The 18,556-nt window shown below is 38.0% G+C and overlaps 4 protein-coding genes across 7 annotated transcripts in view; 3 read left to right on the forward strand and 1 right to left on the reverse strand.

The window, feature by feature from the left end:
* Positions 1-92: 92 nt before the first annotated feature.
* Positions 93-8,308, forward strand: zbtb21 (zinc finger and BTB domain containing 21). Its single transcript, XM_082158256.1, has 2 exons — positions 93-244; positions 2,882-8,308. Exon 2 carries the CDS (start codon positions 2,887-2,889, stop codon positions 5,965-5,967), a length of 3,081 nt encoding a protein of 1,026 aa, XP_082014382.1. The 5' UTR covers positions 93-244; positions 2,882-2,886; the 3' UTR covers positions 5,968-8,308.
* Positions 8,309-8,703: 395 nt separating this feature from the next.
* Positions 8,704-10,137, reverse strand: atg101 (autophagy related 101). Of its 3 annotated transcripts, none has more exons than XM_082158296.1 (3): positions 10,009-10,137; positions 9,513-9,770; positions 8,704-9,329 (listed from the first exon to the last, which is right to left on the reverse strand). In XM_082158296.1, the coding sequence occupies exons 1-3, from the start codon at positions 10,105-10,107 to the stop codon at positions 8,925-8,927; spliced, it is 762 nt and encodes a 253-aa protein (XP_082014422.1). In that variant the 5' UTR covers positions 10,108-10,137; the 3' UTR covers positions 8,704-8,924. The 3 variants fall into 3 exon arrangements, with proteins under 3 accessions (XP_082014422.1, XP_082014423.1, XP_082014424.1); XM_082158297.1 differs by having other exon boundaries at positions 9,513-9,765; positions 10,009-10,109; XM_082158298.1 differs by having other exon boundaries at positions 9,513-9,783; positions 10,009-10,075.
* Positions 9,385-14,654, forward strand: rad51c (RAD51 paralog C). The gene is made up of 10 exons (XM_082158291.1): positions 9,385-9,446; positions 11,021-11,146; positions 11,255-11,498; positions 11,604-11,761; positions 11,949-12,082; positions 12,179-12,310; positions 13,487-13,553; positions 13,638-13,698; positions 14,277-14,337; positions 14,457-14,654. The coding sequence occupies exons 2-10, from the start codon at positions 11,029-11,031 to the stop codon at positions 14,547-14,549; spliced, it is 1,068 nt and encodes a 355-aa protein (XP_082014417.1). The 5' UTR covers positions 9,385-9,446; positions 11,021-11,028; the 3' UTR covers positions 14,550-14,654.
* A 2,484-nt stretch (positions 14,655-17,138) lies between these two features.
* Positions 17,139-18,556, forward strand: part of ppm1e (protein phosphatase, Mg2+/Mn2+ dependent, 1E) — a 56,228-nt gene continuing 54,810 nt past the window's right edge. For both annotated transcript variants that reach the window (XR_014202423.1, XM_082158265.1), the window contains exon 1: positions 17,139-18,153. Coding sequence is in view for 1 of the 2 variants with exons in the window: in XM_082158265.1 (XP_082014391.1) it covers positions 17,972-18,153 (182 nt within the window). In the remaining variant the exon portion in view is untranslated. The remainder of the gene's footprint in view (positions 18,154-18,556) is intronic.

Below are 18,556 nucleotides of genomic sequence, written 5' to 3' on the forward strand. Positions count from 1 at the left end.
TCAACTGTTTATCAGTCCGTCATCCTCCGCTCATTTCCTCCATGAACGCCCACAGGCCACAGCTTATACAGCAGCCAATCAGAGAGCAGCACACGTGACGAGCGTTCTTAGCGATGACCTCATCCCTAGAGTGGGATGACGTCAAATACAAGATGGATGGAATCACGACTGCTTCATGCTCAACGCAACTCTGAAACAAAGTCCAGTGTCGGAGCTCCGCGGCATTCAAAGCCACCAAACTAGGGTGAGTTGAAATGCTGAACAACTTTATTTCACCGTCTAACTGAAGTAGTTGGATGTTGTTTTGGTAAAATTTGTCTTTCCTGACGTAACGCTGAGGAGATTTTCTCGCTCTCTCTCTTTCCTGACATAAGCGGCTGCTCCAGCCTGTTGTGCAGGATGCGACGTCTGCGCAGTCGGTGACCGAGGAGGGTGTGTGTGTGTGTGTGTGTGTGTGTGTGTGTGTGTCTCGCGTGCGCAGACGCGTGTTATAATCGTTTCATTTCCTATCTTGTGAATAGTAAAGTAAAGAAACGCAACCAGTTGCCTGTATTTTGTGACGTGTTGGGTAATTATGGTCACAGTTTGGCAACGGCGAATCACCAAATGATTAATTTGAAATGGAACTCGCGATTAAGAGGTTGGATTATCTAGCGAAATCATTTAATGTAAAAATACTCACTCCGCGTTTTCATGAGCGAATACTCTAGGCAGCGTAAAACCAACTGTAACGTTAGACATGATGTAATCAGCGGTCCTTGTGCGCATGCGTAGACACTGGGCAGGCCCGGTTACTGCATTTCTGACTTTTATTTGCTTGTTGAAATCTTTTATGGTAACATGTAATTTAACAGATTCAAATTTTTCAATTAAAAGTTCTTGTTTATCTCGTGCAAAATAGATCATTATGCTTTTTTTTCTCTCTCTGTTTGTGTTTGCAGACATGATTTTTTCTTTTACGCAACAACAGTGTTTTATTTCATAATAAATTTATGTTTCCAATCAGGCAAAATGTTGCACAGTGTATATGTTGCTCCAATTTTTTATTTTTATTTTATTTTATTTTATTTTACAATGGCCAAAAGTGGTGTCTGGCCTAGGAGATTTTTCAACTTCCCCCTTTATTCAAATATTACTAAAATGTGTAAACATTGCATAGTTGTGCTTGGAGTCAATTGTTTTATTTGTGATAATGCAAGGAAACACACCAAATTATGCAGACATAATTTTTGGCCATGCTCTCAAACAAAGAAATTATGAACACATGAAAAAACAAGAGAAGAACCAATGAAATATTCATAACTGATTATGTTGTAGTAGTCAATGTTTTTTTTTTCTATGCATTCTTTTTTTTAGCATATTAAAATAAGCTAGAACCTGTAGCTGTAGTTTGCATTTTTTTATTTGTTTTGCCAAATAGGCTAATTTAAATACCTTAGCCAAGTTTAGTGTTTTGTTCTTCTATCAAAAAAAAAAAAAAAAAAAAAAAGATATATATATATATATATATATATATATATATATATATTTATATTATTTTTAAATACAAAATATTTTCCTCTTTTTTTTTTTCTTCTTTTTTGTTTAATCAAATGTGTTGGGACATTAAAAATAAATATCCCCTCCTGGCATAATTTTTGGCCACTACTAATGGGCTAAACTAAAATATTTGTGGTATTTTAATTGTCTTAACCATTTTAATCACAAATCACTGGTCAGGAAATTAGCAAGAATTGCAGAAACACTGTAGATAAAGTAACTTAGCATGGAATAGCCTTCCCCAACTTGCAGACAGATTTTTACAGGAAGAAGAGTCAATGTTAATAGCTTTAAACAGTTCATGAGTAGTTGAAAAACTTCTCCCAGTTTGTTTGAGTTTAATGTGAGACCAATCTATATATTCACTATAGGGTTCAAATCTGGACTCTGACCAGGTCAAAACATGAGCCCGATGGACTTGTTCTCAAGCCACTTCTTGGTTGTCTTTGCAATTTGTGCAGGAGCATTGTCTTGTTGAGAAATAACATCTGATCGTTACTCTTTAGATAACAACTTTTAATTTCTGGGAAGCAAGCCATTCTGCAATATTCTCCTGTATTCCAAAGCATTAAATTACTTTTCACAGTGAAGTATCTCAACAATCCCAGCAGCTAAAAAGGCTCTGCAGACAATGACAGCTCTTCCTCCATGCTTCACTGTGGTAGAGATGCATTTATTATATTTCTCAGCAGATTTTTGAAGGCACCACTCTGGAGCATCACTATGCAACTCGTGTTTCATTGTGATTCATCACTCCACACAACTGCTGAACCACAGTCTCTAAATCAAACTTCCCATATTCTGCCAAAAACTTCATTTTCTGAGACCGCAATGGTTTTTTTAAGTAGTGCATTAAAAAAGTAGTAGTGCACTTAAATTTAGCTAATTTCCTGAACAATAATTTGTGGTTAAGACAATTAAAAGCTTAATGTTTCGCCATTTTGGGCTTGGCCCTTTTGGGCTTGGCCCTTTGTTTTGTTTTCTTTTTTTGCCCAGGAGTGTATACTGTAATGCAGTGGTTCTCAACCTCAACTCCAAGGTGCTTTATTATTCAAGACAATATTGGAAGGCTAAATATTAAGAATATTTAATGAGACCTTATTGTAAAGTCTTACCAGCGTGAACATTAATGAACAATGGATAAACAGTGTATTTATAAATGAACATGAACATAAATAAATGACAAAAAAAATCGCTGTCCATTTGTAGTTTATGATACCTTGTGCATTAAGTAATGTTAATGAATGAAAGTATTACCAAGATTATTTTGATGTACTGATGTACTGTTGTAACGAATTTGCAATGTCACTAAATTTGTCTTCTCTTTTATTCTCCTTCAAAGCCAAAATGGAGAGCCTGGGGCACTACTGTAACCCTGCCCATGGTATTTCATTGCTGGGTGCCCTCAATGAGCAGCGGTTGATGGGTCAGCTCTGTGATGTTGTGTTGTTAGTGGGTGATCAACAGTACCAGGCCCATAAAAGCATCCTTGCAGCCTGCAGTGAGTATTTCCAGTCTCTGTTTTCCAGAAGGGACTCGGAGAACCGCTCCATTGTTCAACTTGACTTCTGTGAGCCTGATGCTTTTGAGATTGTGCTAAACTACATCTACTCATCATCTCTGTTTGTGGAGAAATGCAGTCTGGCAGCAATACAGGAGCTGGGCTATAGCCTCGGCATTCCATTTCTAACTAACATCATGTCTATAAGACCTCAGGCGTCATACTGTGTGTCGAGAAAACAAATGTTGCTCTCTGAGGAGGAGGATGGTGCTTTTCAAAAGAGAAGTGTTATTGTACATCAAAGTCAGGGTGAGCAGCCTAACATGGAAATGTTTCCAAGGAAAAGTTTGAGTCTTCAGGGAAAACCGTTTAAACAGGTCACAGAGCAACCCTCGCTCACACACAATTTCAGTGATCAGACCCAATCCTCAGGACACATCAGACCAAATGAAAAAGAATCAAACAGTACCTCCAACAGCAGAAATTTAAACAAAAACACAGTTGAGGGTGACTGCAGATCTATAATCTCCTCTCCAACATCCATACTGAGACATCGAACTGAATACCGATCGCCATCTACGAGGCCGCAACTAACATCATCAGTGTCATTCAGTGAGTCTGTACAGCATGCTAGCCTACAATCAGATCAAACTGACACCACCTTCAATGGCAGAATGGATGCATCTCATGATTCCAGACCAGTGGGTGAGCAACATGGCCCACGCAACCAAACTGTTGACCGAAGTGGGCCACTTATTAAAAGTCTGCTACGCAGATCATTGTCTATGGATAGTCCAGTTCCTGTTTTTTCTCCAGCTCTGGAGCTAAAGGACTCACAAAGTCGAGAACAGTCTGTGGTCAAGTTAATGGCCACAACAGCTAGGTCACCATCCCCTGAAAATGAGGACCGGGTGTCAAAAGATATGCCACTTCTTCTCAGGTCGAGACAACAAAATGCGTATGAGATGGACGGCACTCAAACAACTCAACTCAGAATCAAAGCAGAGCCCAGCAGTCCCCTTGCCGACCCTTCTGAAATTGTTCGCATTACTGTTGGAGACAACCTGCCGGTAAATTTCAAAGACTTTCAGGCAAACTACGATGAAGGTCCTAGGGGGTATTTTACTCCCTCGATGAAGAGGAAGAGTAAGATAGATGGTAGTTATATGCCCTTTAAGAGATCCAGGCCTGTTAATGAGCATCATCTGTTGCATCAGGAAAGCACGTTTGATGAGGTACCTTACAATTCCAACATGGACACTAGTAACGAGGAACCTGGAGAACTTCGGCCAAACAAAATGTTTAAGTGCTGGAATTGCCTGAAGGTTTTCAGGTCCAATGCGGGTCTGTATCGCCACGTAAACATGTACCACAACCCAGAGAAGCCGTATGCTTGCGACATCTGCCATAAGCGCTTTCATACAAACTTCAAGGTCTGGACTCACTGCCAAACCCAGCATGGTGTGGTGCAAAATCCTGCACCCTCCTCCAGTTCCTATTCGGTCCTGGATGAGAAGTTTCAGAGGAAACTAATCGATATAGTCCGAGAGCGGGAGATAAAGAAGGCCTTGATTATGAAGCTCAGGAGAACCAAGCAAGGCCTGCAGTCACAACCCTTTGGCAGGAAAAGCAGGCGATCAAGGTCATACGGATGCCCCTACTGTGGCAAAATGTTTTTTTTCCAGTCACACTTAAAGCTACACATGAAGGGACACTCCGCTGAGCCTGCTAACCTTGACACGGATGCTGAGAGAGACCTTCAATACAAGCAGCAGCAGCAGTTGGCACATCTTAAAGAAAGCCAAGATAAGGACGTATTTTCTTGCCGGCTCTGCAATGAGAAGCTGCCCTCTTTGCCTGAATTAGAAGACCATGAGAGAGCTTGCAGGTATGCTACAGTCTGCCCATACTGTGGACTTCGATTCTCCAACACAGTCGTCAAGAAAGACCATGAAGCTCACTGCAAGTACAAAAAGCTAACCTGCCTTGAATGTATGCGCACGTTTAAGTCCTCTTTCAGCATTTGGCGTCATCAGGTGGAAGTTCACAATCACAACATGATGAGTGTAAAGGAGCAGTTGACTCTCGGCCTCCAGGAGAGCAATCACGACGAATCATCCAATGTGTTCGGAGTTCCTCCCTCTTCTCAGGAGTTGATACGTGACCCCAGAGAGGAAGCAGTGTACAGCGACTCATCTGTTCCACCCATCTATGATTCTGAAGACTCATCGTCTTATGTCCCAGAGGACTTGAGCGCTCACGGTCAAGGGGAGCTGCAGGTCAAAGAGGAACCTCAAGAAGAAGCAGTATCAGCCAAGGATAACGTGAGCACCGGATCCGAGGAACCGGGCGTTTGGCCTTGTGAAAAGTGTGGAAAGCTTTTCAGCACCCACAAAGACCTGGAACGACATCAGGAACTGCTTTGCCATATCAAACCCTTCATCTGCCACATATGTCATAAAGCGTTCAGGACCAACTTCCGTCTCTGGAGCCACTACCAATCCCATATGTCCACACCTGAAGAGCCAGGGATGAGAGAGATTGACAGGCTTCCGTCTTCTCCATCTCCTTCTCCACCTCTTACGATTTCCATCCCAGAGCCTCCAACTTCTCAAAAACCTCCACTCACAGCGACCTGTTCTGGGGTGGACACCTCAGAGGAGGAACCCAGAGGCTCCATGTCACCGTCAACCAAACTCAAGAAGCCAGAGCAGGACAAGACTAGTGACGATGAGCCTGGGGAACATTCAAATGCCAAGTCCAACAGCACAGACAAAACTATCACCCCGCAGGAATCCGACACGCTTTTTTACCATGCGCCAACCTTCTCTGCACTCACCTTTAAACGGCAGTACATGTGCAAATTCTGTCACCGGACATTTAAGACGGCTTTCAGTCTGTGGAGTCACGAGCAGAGCCATACGTAAGAGTGATAAATGCAGTTGCACATTTGTAGCCCTTAACCATTGGAATCAACTAACTTGGACAGTTTCTCTTTTAAACATGATTTACTTTGGGACACACTTGCAGCCAAAACCCAGGGATTTATTAACAGCTTTTAATCATACTTAATACATCTTATTTCTATAAACAGTATTCAGAATGCATCTTGGATTGCATGCCAAGAGTTTCTTAAAACAAATTTGTTTTCTAAAGCATTTCCCTGTATTATTTTTTTATTTTAGGTTTATTGTTCAGTGATCAAAAAAGACTGTTAAATGAAACGGACTTCTTTCACCTTAAGAACTCTTCTAAATTACTTTCTTTGAATTATTGCAAACAAATGTGTGATTTCTTTTTTTGGGTTATTACACAGAAGATGTACACCTCTCTTGTTTTAGTGGCCTTTATGCTGTTATTTAGCACTTTCAAGCAATTCCAAATAAACATTGTTCTCTATTAAAAGCACAGGCTGGTATCGACATGGCTCTTTAGTTAGAAAAGATCCATCACATCCAAAACTAAAAATGTATTCCCCCTTTTCTATCCTAAAACGATAGCTTTAAGTTTATTTTTGCCCCATTTAGATTTTTCTGTTACATACACAATTCAGCCCTGCCACTGTTGTAAGAGCTATTAAAGGGATAGTTCACCAAAAAATGATATGCTGGTATTCAAACAGTTGACGGCAGCCATTGACTTCTATAGTAGGAAGTCAGTGGCTACGTCAACTGTCTGGTTACCAACATTTTTTAAATATATTCTTTTGTGTTCCACAGAAGAAAGAAACTCATACAGGTTTGGAGTAAATTGTCAAATTTTTCATTTTTGTGTGAACTATGCTTTTAATATTGAATTTTTGCTTTGATAATTTAAGCACCATATAAAAAGCAAATCTTAAGCAGACTAAAATGTATGTACGAGGTGAAGAAAACATGTTTATAATTTAATTTCAACATTGCTACTTAAGTTGTATTTCTCATTTTAAGAGTATTTTTGTTCATGTGTTTTGCCAGTTCTGTAGGCTTTCATGGTATTTTTGTTTAGAGGTTGTAGATAATATTCAGTGATTGTATTGAACAAATAGAAGGCTTTATGTGTACAATTAGCAGGTTTGGAGTGACGTTCTTTAAGCTGTTTAGTGTGTGCCTGCAATGTGGATCTTCTAATACTTTTGTTGTACAGGACATGCAGTATATGTGGGAATTACTTCTCATAAATGTGTAGAGATGAAGTTTAAGTAGATATTCACACTGTATCAGTACTGTATCAGTACATTGTGAGCTCTACCATAGTGTAAGCTCAACTTACCAGAACTCAGTACTCAGTGATTAATGAAGTCTTGATGCAATGATGTTGAATGGTTGGACATTCCTAATGTTCAGTGGCCCTTTTCTGTGACAGTATGACCCAGAGAAGATCTTTATTCTAAAATATTAAAGCACAAAAGCCGTAATCTTATATTTAGCAAGTATTTTAAATTTTAGGAAGTCTTCTTCCCTTACATTAGGGGATGTTTGGCTTAGCAAGCTTGTGGCCTTTAAGCACAAAATCTAAATATGTTGCTTGCTCTTTGCATTTTCCCTCAGCTACTGTCATTTACTCTATATTTTGATGGATAAAACAGTAATACATTCCTTTTGATCTTATTCCCCAAAAAAGGTATTGATTATGATTAATGAATAAGTTGGCTATTTCTCAGGATAGAAATACCTGATTTAGTTTGCATTTACTTTTGTCCCCAGTATTACTTGACACTTAACATCAGCTTTTTGTTTAGGGTTAAAAGTTCAACCATATTATTAGCAGACAGATGATAAAACGAGTATTTCACTCAGTAATTGATACATTTCTTAATGTGGTTCAATGAAAGATTGTATGACATTAAATGAATAGTGATGACAGAACAGAACGTTTAATCCTCAAACACATTTTTATGGTCTTTGTTTGTACATGAACATTATCTCCCGGTTTCACAGACAAGGCTTAAGCTAGTCCCAGACTAAATTGCATGTTTGAGCTGTTTAAACTGAAGCAACTTGCACTGACATATCTTAAAATATGTCAGTGCAATTGTTTTGTCTCAAGTGTTTTGCTACTTAAATGCCCTGATTGAAATAGGACCTAATCCTGGCTTAATCCAAGCCCTGTTTGTGAAACCGAGCCATTATCTTTTTTGGTATTCCTGTGGTATCACTGCAATAACTAATATTTGTAAGCACTTGAATTGTTCTAATGTGGCTTTAAAAACTGTATCAGTTTTTGTGTTAAAGCATTTTCTACTGTTTTCTGTGCTTGCTTTATAAAATAAATATCAATACTGTGTAACTTGTGTTTATTTCATCTACCGTAATTATGGACATTGTGTCAGTTTAAAATTTTACAGAAAGTCTTGTAATTGATAATATGCAAAATAATATTTAAATGTGGGAAGAATTAATGGTAAAGACGTTTGTCATGAAATTTGCAGCGATATGTTGTTGTTTTTTCTTTTTTAAATTAAGAACAGGCTTTAAATGACCATCTGAACTTAAGTGAATTCATGGAAAAAACACCTACTTGTGGCTTAATTGTGGTGATGATTATAAAACAATTATGTTTGAAATTATTCTCACACTGCATTTTCCAAGAACACTAACACACACGTTGTTCTTAAATTTGTGTTTATCAGGGTAACAAAAAACACAGACAAACAAATTCAAAAGAACAACAATATGATATAATTTAGGGTGCATAAGTAGATTTATTAAAAACAAAAACAACAAAAAATAACTGAACTAGATGCTTGTTTGAATTAGCTGAAAGATAGTGGATACCGTTATTATACTGGAAAAGTGTAGTGAATTTATTTTAAATCCCGCTAATGTTATTTTCTATTTTTTTTTACAAGATCATCATAAATGTCCAACGACCATTAGGCTCCAGCAGGTTCACAGTCACATTTTTACAATGCCAGCGTGTCTTTGATCAGCCTCCTCATGGTAGTGCTCACTGACGTGCCCAGAGAATCTGTGATCTGGAACGTGATCTTGTACAGATACGGCTGGACGTCTTTCAAACTCGTATCAAACACATTGTCCACCTCTGACTGTGTGGGCATCTTGGGAAGATACTCGTGACGGTTAATCACCTCCACGATGTTGATGACTTTCTCGCCGAGCTTCTCGCCAACTTTCTCTCTGCAGATCTGACGCTCCTGTTCGTTGGCCAGGTTCACCACGTTCACCTTGATGCTCCAGACCTCCCAAGGGATGCATTCATCAGAAAAGGGCCAGCGTGACTTCTTCTTCTGGTAGAACTCCACAGAGATCTGACCCACGCCATCACTTCCGGAATTGCCAAGAGCATCCTGGGAAGAAAAAAAAGGTTGTGGTTATAAAAAGTGCAATTTCGCAACAGTAAGATTGTTACCCATATTCTTCAAAATAGAAGAAAGACATTCATACAGACTTGGAACAACTTGAGGGTGAGTAAATGATGACAGGATTTTTGGGTGAACTATCCCTTTAAGTGTAACTGTGATCAAAAATACCTTAAATTCTGCTACCGCTTTCCTGATGACCCTGTCCAGCTCATCAGAAGACACTCGCACGAATGTGAAGTCGATGAAGTCGCAGTCCACGTCTTGAGTTCCCACTGTACCGATGGAGTACGTGCCCTCTTTCTTATAGTGAAATTTCCCTGTGCTGCGGTGCAGGAGGATCGTGTGCAGGAGGGCTAGCATGGCCTCATCCACCTGCCTGCCCTCCACTGACACCTCCAGGACCTCTGATCGACAGTTCATGCTGCTCTATAATACAGTTCTAGAGTTATTAAAACAAAAGGGCTTTCATTCGATCTGTTGATCTGAGCTCAAACGTGTCAAATACAAATAGACTCGGAGCTGTACACCTTCAGCTGTTCTGCTTCTAAAAAGCGCCACTTTAGACTGAGTGACACAGCCTAAGATTCAATATAACAATATAATTATGAAAATCAAATGTAATTTAAGACTCAAAAGGTCGTTCACAGAACATATTTAACGTTACCTGAAGTACGAAATGTCGATGCGCATTATTTTTCTTCCGACGTGGTACTCTTGTTTTGTAAACATACGTCAAATACGTACAGGGCGGGATAAGGGGCATTTTAGTTTTAGCGTTTCACGAAAGTTTCTAGATGAGGTTCAGTAGGAAGAACTGGACTGACATTATCGTGCTAGCAAGATTTAATGGCAAAAAACTGTTTTCTTTAACTAATTTCTAAATCAGTGTAGATGTTGTATTTGCTACTTGTCAACAATCGTTTTTTTTTACGACAAAACAAATGTTCAGTCAATATATAGTGAACAACGTTTAATAAAGTGGTTAAATGATGCAAACAATAAAGAAAATGTACAAATAAAAGGTGGCAGGTAAAACTACTACTACTAATAAATATCGATTGTTGTTTTAATAATGTTATTACATTCTACAGTCGTACTGTTCCGAGGCATGATAAAATACATAAAATAAAAAATAAACCAAATGTTTAAAGCCAAACCATTTAATTGTATGCATATTGAACCTTTCCAATGCAAAAAAAAAAAAAAAAAGTATAATATATATGCTTTTTCTTGGACCTTCCACTCAGTTGTAAAATTATATTTAGTCAATCCAAATATTTCCATACAATGAAAAAATAAATGCAAATCCTTCTCATTACTACGGAAATTACATGAGTAATATATTTTCAGCATTTCAACATGTACTCGTAAACTAGAAATGTGTTAATGGCGTCTTGGGACTTTTATTTTGAAGAGCATTTTCCCATTCCGTGTCGTCTCTTGTTTTGGAGGGAGTATCAAAAGGAAGAAAAATATAAAGAAACATAAGTCCTCGTATGTTTATATTTGAATGGTTTATATTTATTTTCATTTAGCGAAAATAATCTATAGATAATAAATCTTGCAGAGTAGATTTTACGCGGTTAAAACTAAAAGCTTGCGTATTTGAGGCTATCATCTGTTCTAAACTGTCATAGTACCGACTTTTCAGCCTGGTTTTTATCATTCAACGTTAGTGTTGAAAATGCACAGGACCGTGCCCAGCCTCCCCCTGGCGCCGTCAGTGAAGGTAAAACTCATCAATGCGGGTTTCCAAGTGGCCTCAGACTTAATTGACATGCGTCCTCTTCAGCTCTGCAAAGGTATTTGTATAACTAAACCCAACTTTTGAATTTGAAAATAGCCTCACACTAGTTACAGATTACTAGAGAAGTACATTTTCGTTATATCCATGCCTGTTTCGTTGACAGAGGCAGGTATATCACAAGAGGAGGCAGTGGAGGTGTTGCAGATGTTGAGGGACGACGCCCAGCCTCACCAGCAGAGGGCGGCAACAGAGAGCGTAACAGCCCTGGATCTTCTGCACCAAGAGCAAAGTCTGGGGAGCATTGTAACATTCTGCTCAGGCCTGGATAATGTCCTTGGAGGGGGTGTGCCTGTGGGAAAGACCACAGAGATCTGTGGAGCCCCTGGTGTCGGAAAGACTCAGCTATGGTATGGGAGGAAACAGATTTCAAAATGTGTTAAATTGGTAATAAGCGGCACATATTTGTGTTGATACTATAGTTTCAAAAGTGGTCTGTTTTTCCCATTTGAAAGCATGCAGCTGGCTGTGGATGTGCAGATTCCTGTGTGTTTCGGAGGCCTGGGAGGAAAGGCACTGTATGTAGACACAGAAGGCAGTTTCTTGGTGCAGAGGGTTGCTGATATGGCGAAAGCAGCCGTGCAGCATTGCACCCTCCTAGCAGAGGATACAGGTCTGATTTGAGTAGCTAGACTTAGTTGGGATGTCTAAATGTGTACGTATATTCAGAAAAATTGCTTAATTGACTCTACAGGTTCAATACTGATCAGCTTTACCTGTAGATTATTGAGAATTTTCATTAATTAATGAGACACAAAATGTTGGCTATAATTGTCATCTGTCTTTGCTTTTCCTCTTAGAACAGAAACAAGCTTTAGAGGAACTTACTGTCGAGAAGATCTTATCCAACCTCTTCTTGGTCCGTTGCCATGACTATGTAGAGCTGTTAGCTGAGGTTTACCTCCTACCTGACTTCCTGTCTGAGCATCCTGAGGTAAAATATGAATAATCTTCTAGACCACTGATATCTCTTTCAGCACAGTGATATTACTCCTATTTAGATGCTCATAAATTACATGTTCAATCATAGGTGCGATTAATAGTGATTGACAGCATTGCCTTCCCATTCCGCCATGACTTTGAGGATCTTTCTCAGAGGACCCGCCTCCTGAACGGCCTTGCCCAGCAGCTCATCCAACTAGCAACACAACACAGTTTAGCGGTACGCAGCACCTCATACCACTGAAACAAAGAATAACAAGTAGTAGACAAATCTAGGATTTAATAATTTTTTGCAGAATACTCATATTTGGTTAAATTGAAATAAATAAAATTTAATTTAATAAAACAATTATTTGAATTATATATATATATATATATATATATATATATATATATATATACAGAAAAAAAACGGTAATATTGTGAAATATTATTAGCCTACTTTAAAATAAAATTTATTTCTGTGACGCAAAGCTGAATTTTCAGCATCATTACTCCAGTCTTCAGTGTCACATGACCCTTCAGAAATCATTATAATATGCCGATTTTAAAAAGAACAACATTTATTCAAAATAGAAATCTTTTCTATGACTTTTTTAATCAATTTAACACATCCTTACTGAATATAAGTGCTAATTAAAAAACAAAAAAAAGAAGAAAATTACTGATTGAACCCAGTGTGAATGGTAGTGTATAATGTTACAAAAGATTATGAATAAATGCTGTTCTTTTGAACTTTTTATTCATCAAAGAATCCTGAAAAAAGGGTTATAAAAAATGTTAAGCAGCACAACTGTTTACAACGTATAACATAATAGTATAATAAATCATCATATTAGAATGACACTGAAGACTGGAGTAATGGAGGATGAAAATTCAGCTTTGCATCACAGAAATAAGTTTAATAAAGTATATTAAAATAGAAAACCACTATTTTAAATGTTAATAATATTTCACTATACTACTGTTTTTTTCTGTATTTTTGATCAAATAAATGTAGGCTTGATGAGCATCAAAAACATAAAAAAATAGTAATGTTTCCAAACATTAAACTTTTGACGGGTACTATATATATATATATACACAGGAGATTAGCCAGGAAAAGTTGTGGGGAATATTAAATAGCAAGAATAGCTTTTAATATTTTGATATATATATCACTATATTAATATGATATATTAACATAGATTATTGTAAATACATATATATACATATATATATATATATATATATATATATATATATATATATATGTGTGTGTATGTGTATTTACAATAATCTATGTTAATATATATATATATATATATATATATATATATATATATATATATATATATATATATATACATCAAATTTAATAAAACATTTTTTTAATTCAGTTACCATGTGTTTTTAGGTTGTTTTGACCAATCAGATGACCACAAGAGTTTCAAATGGCCAATCCAAGCTGGTTCCTGCATTAGGTAATACATAACAGATATGAGGGCATTCATGCATTGTTTTGCTTTGCATAGTCACCGTCTTAACAATTACAATTCACACATTAGGTGAGAGTTGGGGTCATGCCGCGACACAGAGGCTCATCCTGCACTGGGAGGGACTGAGGAGGTAAACAGACTTTTTTAATTAGCTAATTGTGTGTGAAGGTGTTTATTGTGGCTTTTTTTCTACTGGATTTAACCTAGTCTTTTAGTCCACTCAACCTGACACAGCAAAATATTGCTATAGAATAAAAAAATATAAAAAAACAGCCAACATCTGTGGTGTTCTCAGCCAAATGTGTCTTCTAGAGAGAGAGAGAGAGATTGCGAGAGTATGTTGCATAAACTCTTTACCCTTCACCTCTGTGGGTGATGGAATGAATCACTTTGAACAAGTAGCTTGCTTTGCCTTTTGTAGCCAGACCTTATTCATAATGCCTCCTGCATTCCTGCCAGTCTATTACTTTGTAACTGCAGGAAGCTGAGAGGCACAGAGAGCATCTCCACCTTGCTCTCTCGTCTCTCTCTATAAAGTTGAAGGTCTTTCTTCTGGCTGTAAAGTTCAGCTTCCCTGCATTTGAATTGCCGCAGACCCTCTTGGTTTTTAAACTGAGCAGACAAGGTCAAAGTGGAAGAGAATGTCCATTGTGCAATGATATAACAAGTCATTTTTATGTTTTTTTCACATGTCCACTTTGTGCTTAGGCTTGCCTCCCTGTACAAATCCCCAAGTCAAATGGAGGCCACAATTCAGTATCAGATTACAGTAAGTTTAATAGTAACAGAAACATTAGTGACAGGGGGGAATATATGATATACTTATATATACTCTTTATATCGAAAATGTATGACATAGTTTTTCCTTATATATATGATCTCACATAGGTCCAGGGTTTCAGGGATGCCACAGATGAACCCAGACATGCATCTCCTTCAGAAAACTACAGCAAACGCCCTCGAATGGAGGATCTGTCTTGAGGATCTGTCAGGAATGTACAGATATTTATATATTATATGAAAACTCAAATAATAACAATTAGTTCTTGGATTATTAATATAATAAAGTATAGAATATCGATTATTGGCCCTTAGTTATTGGTGTTATTGTGGTAATGATATAAATTTCCCCTCACGGACGACTGCTGTCACATATAATAAGACAAACACAACACAAGTCCAGGTCTGTCCTCTCTCGATCTTCACTGTCGTCGCTCTCCTCCGCGAGAGATACGAGACCGGCGCGTTGCGCAGGTGTAGCTCATTATCACTCGCGCCGTCCTCTCACGGCCCTCGGCCTCGTCCTGCACGCCACACTATTCTTGCCATTTAATATTCCCCACCACTTTTCCTGGCTAATCTCCTGTATATAATATATGCAAAATTGTTTTTCTGCAGCTTCAAGTGCCATCCATTAGTCAAAGTAATTGACAATCACCAGTCATTTATCATGTCACTTAAATTGCATGGGCCAAAACTTTGTGCCATAATATGCTAAATTAGTAACAGTGTATTGAATAATTTGGCTCTAATGAACCCAGTGAGAAGGTGTTGTGTATATTGTGTTGTACAGGTCATCAGGATGACTTTCTGTCTTGCTTGTTGCATGAGTGACAATATGAAGATAAAGAGTTTACCGCTCACATTCACCTCCAAGTAACAGTAATAATTCAGCTGCAGATTGTTCCTGATCAATATCAGTATATCATCCAGGTTCAGTTTATTCCCAGCGTGTATGTGTGAGGTTCATCACTTTAATTGAATTATACACTGGAAAGCCAGCATTACATCAGCACAAAGATAAAATATGAGCACTTCACCTCATATTTCCTTGGCTGGCAATGGATAGTTTAGACATCTGGCAGAAGAATTGATTTTGTGGACTGAAGAGGACATTGTGTTCTTGATGTTTTTAACCTCCATGTTAGACACATGGTTAGATCATGAATGAAGAACTGCCTGTGACTGCTAGACTAATAGGATTAGATCATTTGTCAGGGCTGGTTTAAGATGAGTGACTTGTGTCCTAACAGACACTAGACCTCAGGTGAGGAAGGTACACTGGGTATTATTCCTACACCTGTGTAACTGTCATCCTGAGTCACTGCATCAGACAACCCTTTATCTTAAGACTTATAATATCACAGGTTACTATCTGACTATGAAAACAATTTCAGATTGCTGTATACCGGCAAGGATACACTTTGTCATCCTTTACAAATACGCACCATGGGAACAGTTTCAAAATAGTGAGTTACAGTCATTAAAACATATTAAAAGTGTTCCGTCATTTTCATTACCTAGCAATAAATGTGGTAACTGTGATATTTTTTTCAGAAACTATGATTAGATAGCTGTTGTCAGTTGAACTAACAATACAAGTAGTAAAACCAAAGTAAATATGGAATATCCTTTAAACATATAAGAAGCTAATAATAGTATCTGGCTACCCACAGTTGAAATAACAATGTTTATTCTGAATATGGGATATTCCAATAATCCGTTTAAGACGCTTTCAGGATTTTCTGTCTTTTTAATTTCTCAGCAATAGCTGTAGTTGTTTATAATATTTTGAGTGAAAATATTTACACTAGTAGATTTTTGAAAGGGTTAATTTTGCGTTTAATGTGATCTGGCAACCCCCGGTTGAACTAACAACGCATACTTTAAAACCACGGTAAATATTGGGTATTTTTCAAACCATGTAAAAAGCTTTTAGATTTTCCCCCCGTTATTTAAATTTTAAATGGTTAATGATAATATCAGGCAACCTGCAGCTGAACTAACAATGTCTGGGAGCAGAACAGTTAATTCCCAGCGATGATGTGAAATCTACAACAGTTGTTATTTTTAGCTTAAGCTCTGATGTCCTATATACACGCACAGCGAGCATCACTTATCGAGTTTTCCCACTCATAAACATTCTCTCTAAGAGCTCTGTCGAAGTAAGCCTCGGCCGTTTCGATTAAACGATTAAATAATTGTTTCGCACGGCGTCTGAATCAGTCTCAGCCTAATCAGGTTTTAATAATAGCCTAATGTACATCAAATGTATGAGGGCTAGCAAACAGCCCTCATGTTGACAGTTTTAAATGTATTTGTAGTATTGGGGCCATTAAGAATATGAATATGCTATTAATCGGATACTTATTTCAACTTTGGCAGGAAATAGGTTATAATCCGTCTAAATTGTGTTTATTTGCGAGATAACGTTGAAGGAGTGCCAAATGAGGACAATGCAGACAAAACCAAAATCTATCAGAATGAACCATAGGCTGATTACGTCACAAGCTTTTGTGCTCGACCGACGTCATAGGTTCAAGCAGCTACGAAACTGATGTGGCTAAAAAAGGTTGGCTTAGTGCACGCATCACGGACTTGCGTCTACTGGAAAGTTATTTATAACAAAATTGATATTCTCACACTTTCAGTGTTTTATATATAGTAGGCTAGCCTATGGCACGTGCAAAACCATGGCACTCCGTTATTTATGTCTGTTTTTATGTGTTTTTCTCCACAATGCACAAAAAAAATCTATTATTATTTGCATTATTAATGTTCTATTTAATTAGGCCTACGTTTTTAAAAATCCCAAATGTATTAAAAAAAAACTAATTTAAATGAATATAGGTATAAAAACTTGGTTTCAAGTATTCCAATGCAAAATAATGAAATCACATTTGTTTGTATGGCCTTTTAACCCGTTTAATGTCTAAATGTTCCCAGTTACGTGGGAAGTATGCTTTCTTTGTTAATCTCTGGTCATATTTGTAACTGGTGGAAAACAGGCTCTGGTGTTTCCACTGGTCAAAAATGCGACATGTTCATATCATGTCATGATTTACATAAGAGCAATCATTATAGCCTATTAATAATAGACCTTTAAAATATTATATGTACCAAAATATGCAACAAATATTATAAGTGTATCTGCTATTATAAGTGTATTTGGTGCATATAATATTTTAAAGTGCATATAAGTGTATCTCTTTCACATGCTTCCTTTTATGGCACTTTGACAGCTTTCAGAAGGGCCAACTGAAAGGGTCACGTGACTATTTAAGCCACGTAAATGAAACATTCCATGTAAAATGCTTAAACAAATTAGACCCTTTGATGTAAAAGTATATTTTCATCACAAATATGGAATTAAATGGGTTAATGAAAAAGTTCATTTTCCTGAATCACCCCCCCCCCCCCCCCCCCCCCCCTCCCCCTCTATCATACCCCGCCCCTTGTGACGTCACGTCGGTCTGTTGTGCGACTCCCCTCTCTTTTCACGCGCGCGGCGCGGGCCCTCCCCAACTAGCGCGACTAGAGAGTCGCTCCAGCCTATGATTCAAAGTAGTGCAGACTTCTTTCCCGGCTCCAGCTGTCTCTGGTCTCTCCAGGAATGAGAAGCAATGGCCGGTTCTGCCAACGAGGAGAAAACCTTCAAGAGGTTCTTGGAGCTCTTCTTGCGTGAGATGAAGCCACCTCTCCAAGAGGACGGACCTCTACCTATGCGCCCCTTGTCGGACCTCATCTCGGAGGAAGAGGTGGAAGGGGAATGCCTCGACCTGTGTCTCCAGCACCTGTGTAAATAGTTAAGTACCGATGCGCCGTCGCGCTTCATTTGTTTCACTTACTATGCATATGTTGTTATATTCGTAAAATTGCGCTTATAACATTAGAGAGCGTAAGAATAAAAATATGTGGACGAAAGACAAAAGAAAACATTTTTTTTGTCCCGTGTTCAAGTAAGAGAATTGCCTAGAAGTAACCTGCACAGTTATTTGTGTGTGTGTGTGTGTGTGTGGATGAGAAGCGCAGGAATATTAATCACTCTTAATAACTCAAGCACAGTGTTGGATATTATTACTGTAGGGAACTTCACAGTTTCACACTGTGCCAGATCTGAATGTTTCGTACATTTTGACACGGGTAAAGTTTTAGTCTGGCCACTTTCGAAGACTAGGCTTTTCCCAAATAGTTCATGTGTTACTATG

This window comes from Leuciscus leuciscus (assembly GCF_965113295.1).
Source record: "Leuciscus leuciscus genome assembly, chromosome: 24".
NCBI classification, from domain to species: Eukaryota; Metazoa; Chordata; class Actinopteri; order Cypriniformes; family Leuciscidae; genus Leuciscus; species Leuciscus leuciscus.

Coding starts and splice junctions, on each gene's coding strand:
- zbtb21 (XM_082158256.1), top strand. CDS start 2,887: ATGGAGAGCCTGGGGCACTACTGTAACCCTGCCCATGGTATTTCATTG.
- atg101 (XM_082158296.1), bottom strand. CDS start 10,107: ATGCCCCTTATCCCGCCCTGTACGTATTTGACGTATGTTTACAAAACA. Junction 9,771..10,008: donor ATCGACATTTCGTACTTCAG/GTAACGTTAAAT, acceptor ACTGTATTATAG/AGCAGCATGAACTGTCGATC. Junction 9,330..9,512: donor AAGCGGTAGCAGAATTTAAG/GTATTTTTGATC, acceptor TTTTCTTCCCAG/GATGCTCTTGGCAATTCCGG.
- rad51c (XM_082158291.1), top strand. CDS start 11,029: ATGCACAGGACCGTGCCCAGCCTCCCCCTGGCGCCGTCAGTGAAGGTA. Junction 12,311..13,486: donor CAACACAACACAGTTTAGCG/GTACGCAGCACC, acceptor ATGTGTTTTTAG/GTTGTTTTGACCAATCAGAT. Junction 13,699..14,276: donor CACTGGGAGGGACTGAGGAG/GTAAACAGACTT, acceptor CTTTGTGCTTAG/GCTTGCCTCCCTGTACAAAT.